A 10143-nucleotide genomic window follows, 5' to 3' on the forward strand; every position below is an offset into this window, starting at 1 on the left:
CAGAAAAGGCCTGGCTACTGGCATGCTGAAACTTTGGCATTTATTATGCCATTTATTGCATTTAGAACAGTTTTCCCACCGTCCGCTGTGTCTTGCATCTCCCAGTCTAGAGGTTCTTTCTTCTGCTGTCTCCAGGGTAAATGCGACATTTTCCGTCAGGAAGAGACCTGGGGTCGGGGGAGGGTCTCAGTGCTTCTGTCACCGTCAGGCATCCAGGCTGGACCTGGCGCTTCAGCTCCCGAGCCGTTGGGAGCTCTGCCTGGACATCTGGTTTCCTCTTGGCTTTCTTTACTGCTGATTTAGGACCCGGCGTTTTCCCATTGCCTGAGTCATTGCTGCTTGTGCATCTGTTCTTCATCTTAAAAATTTTGGTTGCTCTTGGCTCTTCTTTTCTCCACCTTTAAGATTTTATGTCATTTTACTGTCATTTCAGTGGTGCTTTGGGAGGGGGTAAAGGTAGATGCCCGAGTTTATTTTGCCATGTTTACCCCAGAGGGGCTGAGTGTCACTGGAGCACGCAGAGTGATGGGGGGGGGCGGCGCGTAGAAGGACTTGGCCTTGTCTGTAGATTAGCACGGGTGATTAGCAGTGAGTAGTCTGCGTTACAGATGCACATGTGTGAGGAACAGCATCTAAGTGTGAATTATTCTGGAGTCGAGTGAGCTACGAGGTATGAGAGCTGCTTTCAAGGGGGGATATACCCATGACACTCAGAGTCTTCACAGAGTTAGATCCAGGTACTTGAGAGGCGATCCCTTGGATGTGCATTTTCAAAAATCACTGGCTGGTGGACTAGAAGGAAGCAAAACGGCAACTGCCCGAGTGTGTTTACCCCCGCCCCACCCCCAGATATTAAAGAGTTAGCCTCACAAGTGAGTGGGGCGGAGTCCCCTGCCACCTGCTGGCGTCTCTCAGTTACTGCTGACCCATGGCATACCGGAAGGCTTGGCGCTGTTAATAGTTACAATAGAAGCGGAATGTAGTTAGTTATATAATTGTAGCTATTCACGTTTAATTCCAGTAAACTCTTCTTATAAGAGTAGGACGTTATAAAGGATTTGTTACCAAAGAAAAATTAATCAGCTTTCATATAAACTTGATGCCTGTTGTTATGTCCCTTATTTAGATGCCTGTCCACTTCGGGTTGTTTGTTAGAAATGCATGTGGCTGGTGCAGTGTTGATTTTGGCTCTTTCGAACAGAAAGATGAACCTAAATAATTATATAACCCCATAGATACGATTATCTCTACTGCAGCCCCTAGTAATCTATCAATATATACCAACTCTTGCCAGTTGTGATCTCTCTGGGAGACTGTGAGTTATGGTAGTTCAATATTAGTTCCCTGAGAAGTGTGGGTACGTTTATCAATCTGGATATGTCTGTGAGAATGTTATTCAGTGAATTTCATTTGTCATATGTATCATGTTGAAAAACAGTAATTGCTGTACCAATCATTGAAAATCTAAAGATTTCCAAAGGAAGCAAGAAAATCAAATTTAGTAAATACATAAACCTAATTGTTTTCATGTAGTTTTGAAGCTCACTTAAGAGGAAGGACTCTATTCTGAGTTAATTAAGGTGCTTGCGTGGCTATTTTGTCCACAGCTGAGAAAGTTCGTATTTAGTTAAGAATTTTTGCCAATGTTTCATACAGTACATTTAAGAAGAAAGTCATTGCCGCGGGAATTAACGAAGAGTATCTTACGTCTGAGTAGGTTGAGCATCGTTTCTCTGTGGCAGCGCTGTCCAGTGGAACTTTCTGTGGTCATGTTGTACATCAGGGCAGCCACTTGTTATCTGTGGCATTCCAGGCACTTGAAATATGGTTAGTGTGACTGAGGAACTGACTTTTTAATTTTAATGGCCGCACGTGTCTAGTGGCTGTTATATTGGACTGTGTAGCTGTTGTTTGGGTGATAGTTTAATAGCAGAAAAACGGGGGAGAGAAAAAAGGGGAAGACTTTAACAGCTGAGTTGTTTCTTAGGTTTGAATGCCTTGGGGATTTTGAAAAAACAAAAATGTCCCTATCTTAAATCAGAGGATAATTTTTGTCCTTTAAGTTTTACTACTTTGTTAAAAACTCTTTTAGTGAAGACCAGCAGTCATAGACAGTCTGTTTTTCATCACTGTACATTCCTAGAAATACTTTAATGTGGATCTCATTTTTCTATTAGAATTATATTTCTGGGAGAAAAAAAGGACATAGCAGCTAAAAGAGCATCAGTATATGTGACTGGCCTGTGTCACAAAAAATATAAACTGTTGATAATTTGAAATAATAAAACATATGCCCAGGTCCCATAAAAAGTAGATGTAAGTGGAACTGTATATAAGTTCTTCATTTGTATAGTAGAGTACGTAAAATTTGCTACTAAAATTAATAGCAATTAATTTTAGAATCTAGAATTAATGGTAGAATCTGGAATGCTTTTTGACAACTTAAGTCAGTAACTCAGGTCTTAACCAAAAAATAACCAAAATCATAAAAAAGGGGAGACAGAAGTTGGAAGGAATCTTGTTTATCTCTTTCTAAATTTCTTTCTGGCTGTTATAGATAAGCACTCAGAGTCAGATATCAGCCATCATTCAGATTCTTGGTTGTGCTGGACTCTTTTGTTGTGGACTGGATGGGAGGGGGGAGGGAAGGTCATCACTGCCTTGATTGGACAGTGGCCTCTGTAGCCCCAGACTGGGGTAAGGGAGCAGACAGCATGCACGCAGTCATAGCGCAGTCGGGCAAGTGCCGATGGAGCACGGGACAGAAAGGCTGGAGCGCCAGCTTGGAGTTAGGGAAGGCGAAAGCCGTTTTTAGGTGGCCACTCATTAGACTTTTCAGAGTGGGAGTTTGCCTGCATGTTATACAGTGGAAGGTAGGTTAAAATGGTTGCAGGATTTCATGGTAGCTGTATATTTATTGATAACTAGGGAAATGATTACCTCTGAAGATGTATACACTGTTAGGAAAGGTGAATGTTTAAGTCCACTGTGCTGTTAAATGTGTGGTACTGAATCACAGTCACTCTAGAGGCCTGCATCTTAGAAATTACCGGAGGGTTTTCAAAATTCTTAGAACAGTCAATTTGTATGTATCGTGGATGAATTGTTGAAAGTAAACGTACAAAAGGGTGATAAGAATGAAAATGGAAATTAAATATTATTGATCAAAGATAGTGCCAGGATTTAAGTTGGTGAAAGATGGGAACTGTCTACATTTTCAGCTAGAAAACTGATGACCTCAAAAGATAGATTAGGAATCATCGAGTGTTGATAGACAATTCTAGTTTGCTAAAGTACATGTGAAGTTAATTTTACCGAAGTAAAATTGCTCTCAAATCTTTTTGAATCGAGTTTTAATCCTACTAACCGTCTATACTATATATAAAAAACACTGACTAATAGTAGGGCACATTTATCTGTAACTTTGATTTATGTGATTATAGATTTCTGAAATAGGGAATATCTTTGAAATAGAATGTTAAATATTTTTCATTTCTGTTTATTTAAGATGCAGAAGATAAGTGTATAATAGAAGGCCACAACTGTACATTTGTTCGCGACTTCAATAGAATTAAACCTTCAGGAAACGCAGAAACACTAGGTAGGTGTTTTTTTTTTTTTTTTTTTTAAACATCTTTATTGGGGTATAATTGCTTTACAGTGGTGTGTTATAGGTAGGTGTTTTCTTGTTCTTTGTTCCTTTTGGACTGAAACAGACTTTTTTATTATTTTCCTTGTTTTATTTTCTTACAGAATTACTACTGAAAGAATTTTTTGAATATTTTGGAAATTTCGCATTCAATAAAAATTCCATTAATATTCGACAGGTAAATACTGTTTCAATGTTTGGGTATTAGGTACATGGTCTTCTACTGCACTAATATTTAATGAGTTTAGTTTTCAAAGCACTGTAACAAATGTCACTGCATGTCACCTCTGTGGTGATAGACGGTAATGAGAAAGCTGTCTTTCTCGTGGAGCTACGTGACTTGGCTAAGATCAGTCTGGAGGAGCAAAGGCCAGCTCTTTTCAACTTCTGCCTTTGTCACTTGGCCAAGTAACTTTGTGTCACTTACTACTAATACTGTGTCCTTCAAAATGTGGACTATATTCTGAAAATTTTTTAGAAAGCATGATTTTACGTATAGTTCTCTTTAAACTGGATTTGGGTTTCTGTGAAAGAAACAGAATACCTAGTCCCAAAGATAGATGTGAGTGATTCCCTCAATTTGAACCCTTAGGGTTTAAATTACTTAGGCAAGTGAATTATGATTTGGGTTCATCCGAGTAGCTGGAATGACAGACATTTTCCCTAAAGAGGATCTATCAGAGTAAACCCTGAGCAAAACTTGTTTGCACGTGGGAAGTACTTGAGATGGCGCTCCGGGTCTGTTCTCCTCAGCATGTGGGTATCTGGTTACAGCCCTTAGAAGACTTGCTTCATAAAACACATACTCAGATATTCTGTTTTTGTTTCTTCAACTCTCCTTTTTTCATTCTTCCCTAACCCTTATCCTGCTCATGGAGATCTTGTTTTTAACAAATAAAAAAGAAAGAAAGCGTGGGGTTGGGAGAGGGTAGAGGCACAGCGCTCTGGACTGCAGTCTAGAAGGAAAAGGGCACGGAGCATAGGGAGTTCTTCACCCTTTCTGCACCCTTACCCCTTAAGGTTCGGGGATGATGGTCAGGCAGGACCCTGCTGGGCAGCGGCTTGAGAGGAGTTAGGGAATTAACGGGCTGCTCGCGTTGGAGACCTGACTGCTGGTTTTGCAGTGTCTGAGTCATATATGTGGTGTCATTTGCAAGAGGAAAAGATTATATAGGCTAGTGGATCACTGATGTTTGTGTGACTCGAGCTCTAGCTTTTCTTTTTATTTCTGTGTCTTACCTGGCAGAGCCTTATTTAAGTTGGATCTTTAGGAATGTAGATGGGAAACGTCTAGTGTTTTTAAATGAATGATCCTTTGTTCCTTCTCTTCCTTTCTCATTTCATACTTGTGCAGCATTAATTACTATATTTAATTTAAGGCTTCTGATTTTGTGTGCTTCTATTCCCACTGTAATAAGTATGTTTTTGGCAAGTTTCAAACATAACTGTATCTTGTTTTCTGCCATTTTTCTTTTTCGTAATTTTTTTCTTTCCCAGCTCTATTCTGTTAGGTAAATATTATGTTATTTTAAAAATACTTTTATTGGTTGACTCAGCCCAGATACCTCTCATCAGAGCAGTGACATCATCATCCATAGCTCATAAACCTAATTTATTTTTCTCTAAAGAATCTTCATAAAACTACAGTGGAAAAAATCAGTCAGAAGTACACACACACATATACACTAACTCATAACATGCATATATACCCGCTCCCCTTGGGGAAGAAACTCTTTACTCTGTAAAGTTAATGCTGGTATTTTATGCATTTTTGACATTTTATTAAACCAAACAGTTTTTATATCTGAGCCCTTCATATATTTATACATCTTTTTCTTCCTTGTAATTATCTGTAGGGAAGGGAACAAAACAAACCTGAATCTTCTCCACTGCACATTCAGAATCCTTTTGAAACTTCTCTCAACATTAGCAAAAATGTAAGTCAAAGTCAGCTGCAAAAATTTGTAGATCTGGCCAGAGAAAGTGCCTGGATTTTACATCAGGAAGATAAAGATCGCCTTTCGCCATCAAATCATCAGCCCTGGGGGCTGGCAGCCCTGCTGCTACCTTCTGTAGCAAATAATATGTCTCTTGCCAAGAAGAAAAAGAAGCCTGCAAGTGAAAGAATTAAAAACTTGTTGGAATCCATAAAAAGTAGCAGTACCGAAAATTCCACAGCCACCAATGGGTAAAGAGCAGTTGGTACTCAGGCATGACGGCTGCTCCTTCGCTTTCAGAACTGGTTTTATCCTGTAAGGTAATCGCTGGACTGCCTGGAAGAACGGTGTGAAAATTCTGGCCGATCACACTTTCATCGATGCCTCTGTTTTCATTGGGCCCCTTAAACGGGTCTGACATTCTGCGATGTTTTCAGTCTGAAAGCCATGGGAACAGGTGAAAGAAGATTGGAATACACTTCAGTTAAAATATACGAAGCAAGTGGAGAAGATCAGCTTAGTAATCAGACCGTTGTTGAAATCTGTGTCAGTCTCTGGGTGGGAATCATTTAGAAGGACTTCTAGGTATGTACGTACGCAGGCAGTGAATACAATGGAGCTGCAGGACTCGATAGTACGCTTTATTTTTGTATTCTTCAAAGTACTCGTACTCACATATAAATAAAAGCAGATGGGTACTGATTTCCAAAAATGTTCGTGTTTTTAAAACAGATGAATGCAGACACTTCAGTTACTACATTCTAGGTATTCTAAGCCAAATATATGAAAATACTAGTACACGATTTAAAAATAGTACGTAGTTAATTTTTCTGTTTTCAACAATAAAATCCTTTTTCTACTAGTATGTGGTATTGCCAATATTCCTTCACTTCTCTTTTAAGAATTCCTTTCTCCCTGTGGGGAATAGGTATGTATTGCAATACTATTTCCATTACATTCCCTGTGGAGTAGCTTTCAGTTTATGCAGCAGATACAGAGCTGGAAAATACACACTCGAGCCAGCTGACTTCACGGTGAATTACTCAGCCGCTTTGGGCCCCAGTTTTCTCTTCTGTTAAATGGGCATGATAATGGTGCCTCCTTCACCAGATGGCTGTGAAGGTTAGGTGAGGCCCATAGGAGAGTGCAAGGTCATGGGCCTGGCACTTAGCACATGTTTGTAATGTTTGTGGTATATAATTATTATTCTTGCTACTCAGAATACAGATGTAGCATTTGTACTGGTTTTCAAAATAGTTTCCCATCTAAATTTTAGGTCAGAAACGATAATGAGCTCTGCTTGGGGCGTTATGGGAAACTCATTAATAGAATTGTCATGAAGCAAGTAAGTTCTGTGCCCGTGTGCCGTGCTATTTGATTTCACATCTGAAACCAACAAACAGGCATCAGTGTTCTTCTGTACAGGCGGTGTCCTTAAATTAAAAGCCGTTTTTCATTTGTTTTTTAATTAGGTTAATTCTGTTGGGCCGGAAATCTGTATTGAGAGTTAAAAAGAGGTTTAAAAAGCGTAAATATTTAAGAGTTTCTAAATGAAATGATTTTTTTTTTTCTGTTCACAGATATTTGATTGGACATTTTCATTTTTTGGTTGGTGTTAAGTCTAAAATGGTCATTTAAGCACATAAAGTATGTATATGTGTTAGCACTTCTTTTCTTTTTTGTAATTTATAGAATAACTTTGACACTCTAGGTCTGTTTTACTTTTCAGGATGAGGTTTAATTATAGGATGTTTTAATCTACACTGATCTTTTTTTTATTTTTTTAATTTATTTTTGGCTGTGTTTGGTCTTCATTGCTGCGCATGGGCTTTCTCTAGTTGCGGCGAGTGGGGGCTACTCTTCGTTGCGGTGTGCAGGCTTCTCATTGCGGTGGCTTCTCTTGTTGCGGAGCACAGGCTCTAGAGCGCAGGCTCAGTAGTTGAAGCGCACGGGCTTAGTTGCTCCGCGGCATGTGGGATCTTACCGAACCAGGGATTGAACCTGTGTCACCTGCATTGGCAGGCGAATTCTTAACCACTGTGCCACCAGGGAAGTCCCTACACTAATCTTTTAGCATGAAGTTTTCATTCCAGTAAACTGCATATGACTACAAACAAATGTATCACGTTTTCTCATAAGTTCATTGTATCACTTACCAAATTTTTAAAAGATAGTTTTTATTACATCTTAGGGGATAATCAGCAGTTACTAGCTATTATGAGGCTTTCATCCACTAACTCTCATGAACAATAAGTTTTATTCTCTGTGCAAAACTAACTTTGATGTGAGCCTACCTGAATCAGATGGATCTCATTATACAACATTCCTGATTTTATAGCCCACTAGGCTAATTCGTGGAGTTATCCGTTTTTAGGAAATCAGAGAATTGTCCAGACATTCTAGGAAAACAACGTATAATCTGTCTCATTCACAAACCTTCAGTCATCATAGAGAAGAAGAGAGGATAAAAACAGTTGCAGTTGGACTTTCTTCCTGCAGTCATTCACTACTTAGCTCTTTGTTTTGCTCTAGGGTGAGACCAGAATTAGACTGTTGTAAGTCACCTCATGTTCCTAGAAATCACTTGGCCTTAGACATACAGCTCTATTCAATTCGTTACAGCCTGCTACTGCCACAGTAGGCAAACGCCACATTTACGTGTCTAATTTAAACCTGCACAGAGAATGTCCGCAGCAAAACCAGCAGAAGGAGCCACCGAGCAGTGGCAGCACGTCCGGGTAGCAGCTCTCTCGTCCACTCTCCAGAGTTTGGTATTCAGTTGGTGAGTAGCTGTCCTAGTGTCTCGGTTCAGCCCGTTCAGGAGCTGTTGTGGGAGGGGAACATTCAAAACGCTGTAGCAAGGAAGAAACTGTTTCTACCGGAGATAGAAGAGGCCGATGCTCATCAAATAGAATCGGGTAGGCCTTGAAGGAACTGTAATCCCCCTAGGCCAAAGGAAGGGGCCATAGGGATTATCATTCTGGGAGCAGAAGGCAGTGTAAATGGGAGTCAGGAACACGAAGCGCGTTTGGAGTGCGGGCCGCCTGACCGGCTGGGGTGGGGTTTTTGCTGTGATACTCAGAGAGTCGAGGTTGAGCGAGATGGTGAAGGACAGCGAGTTAAGGAGGTTGAGTATATCTTCAGCGGTAAAGCATTGAAGGTTTTTGTGTACGAGAGTAATAAAAGTTAAAGCAGTGCTTTAGATGATTAATCTGTTGATACCAAGTAGTTAGCAAGCGCCGCTGCTTTTTTCTTAGCAAATTTGAGTACCTTAGGTTCCATCACTGGGTTCGATGAACTTTGGCTGTTAAATTTTCCACACAGGTCCAGGAGCTGACTCTCATATACCTCACAAGAGTATTTAACAAGAAGGCAAAGTTTAAGTGGCTTAAAGCCATCATCAGGAAATACCATCAGGTCATGGTATGTAATTTTATGTAAAGCCTTCCTAATGAGAAATTCTTTGCAGTATATACTTGGACAGGAATGAAAACATGATCAGAAGTCACTTTTCACCTTGGGATGATGTTGGAAATTTTATTTTAAATACTTGAAAGGCTTATTTTAGTTTCCATGCTGAGTTCAATTTCTTGTGGATACATATTCCAACGAATATAAACATTACAATGTTCCTCTGGAATTCCCATGGAGCAACTCCCAGAAAATGTCTGTTTTAGGTGGAATCTTTAATCAGAAATATCTATGATACAGGATATATAAATCACCACAAACTATTTTGAAAATACACTGTTTATATTTCCAATGTGATCCCTCGTGTTATCTGTGTGTATGTGTATCCACCCAGCTCTAAGTGCTCAGTGGAGTCAAAACTAGATTATAGTCAGTATTCACTTTTTCTGTCTACTTTCAGATGAATACATTTAAACTTTTTTTTTTTTTCACGGCAAAGTTTCTAATCTTTTAGGATGGGATGCTGAGATGTTTTAAAGAGGGTATTGAAAAGATGGGATTTGAAACAGTAAATGTTACACTGTGAAGAATACATAGTATGGTAAAATACCTAATTTGGAGTAGAGCAAGTCCAACATAATGAAAAATATAAATTATAAATGATATTTTCTGGGTTTATTTTGAAGTATGACACATTGAAAACTTACTACAATGGATGCCGTCAAATAAAATGGAGCAAGTTAATGAAAGATTACAGATTAGGTTTGTGTTATGTTCTGTGTCACCAAATCCATTAACGTGTCAGGCACAATGGAAGTCATACATTTTGAAGCTTCTTATTACAGAGTTACTGGTGTTTGGCTTAGATTAATGGAGCCTAATGGTTAGAGTTTTAATTAATCTTTGCTAAACTTACACATGGGCTCGGAGAGTGGTGTGAAATAACATTAACATCTCTTTGTCTCAAAAACTGAGTAAAAGGTGGATTATGAAGCTAGCTGGTGTCTTGCGGTGGAATTTGAAACTCAAAGCCTGATTTTTTTTTTTTTTTTTTTACTTCATGTGAGATGTGTATTATAATTCTATAGATACGCCTGTCAGTATAAAAGTAGCACAAGCTTCACCTCGTTTTTCTTCTTGAGCAGT

At 39.2% G+C, this 10143-nt stretch overlaps 1 protein-coding gene across 1 annotated transcript in view; it reads left to right on the plus strand.

Moving 5' to 3' along the window:
* Positions 1 to 6451, plus strand: part of MTPAP (mitochondrial poly(A) polymerase) — a 29040-nt gene extending 22589 nt beyond the window's left edge. Inside the window, exons 7-9 of the mRNA XM_032624003.1 lie at positions 3509 to 3601; positions 3754 to 3827; positions 5506 to 6451. Coding sequence (XP_032479894.1) covers positions 3509 to 3601; positions 3754 to 3827; positions 5506 to 5841 — 503 coding nt within the window. The 3' untranslated portion in view covers positions 5842 to 6451. The remainder of the gene's footprint in view (positions 1 to 3508; positions 3602 to 3753; positions 3828 to 5505) is intronic.
* Positions 6452 to 10143: the final 3692 nt, after the last annotated feature.

The sequence above is a fragment of the Phocoena sinus genome, chromosome 2, assembly GCF_008692025.1.
Source record: "Phocoena sinus isolate mPhoSin1 chromosome 2, mPhoSin1.pri, whole genome shotgun sequence".
In the NCBI taxonomy this organism is placed as follows: Eukaryota; Metazoa; Chordata; class Mammalia; order Artiodactyla; family Phocoenidae; genus Phocoena; species Phocoena sinus.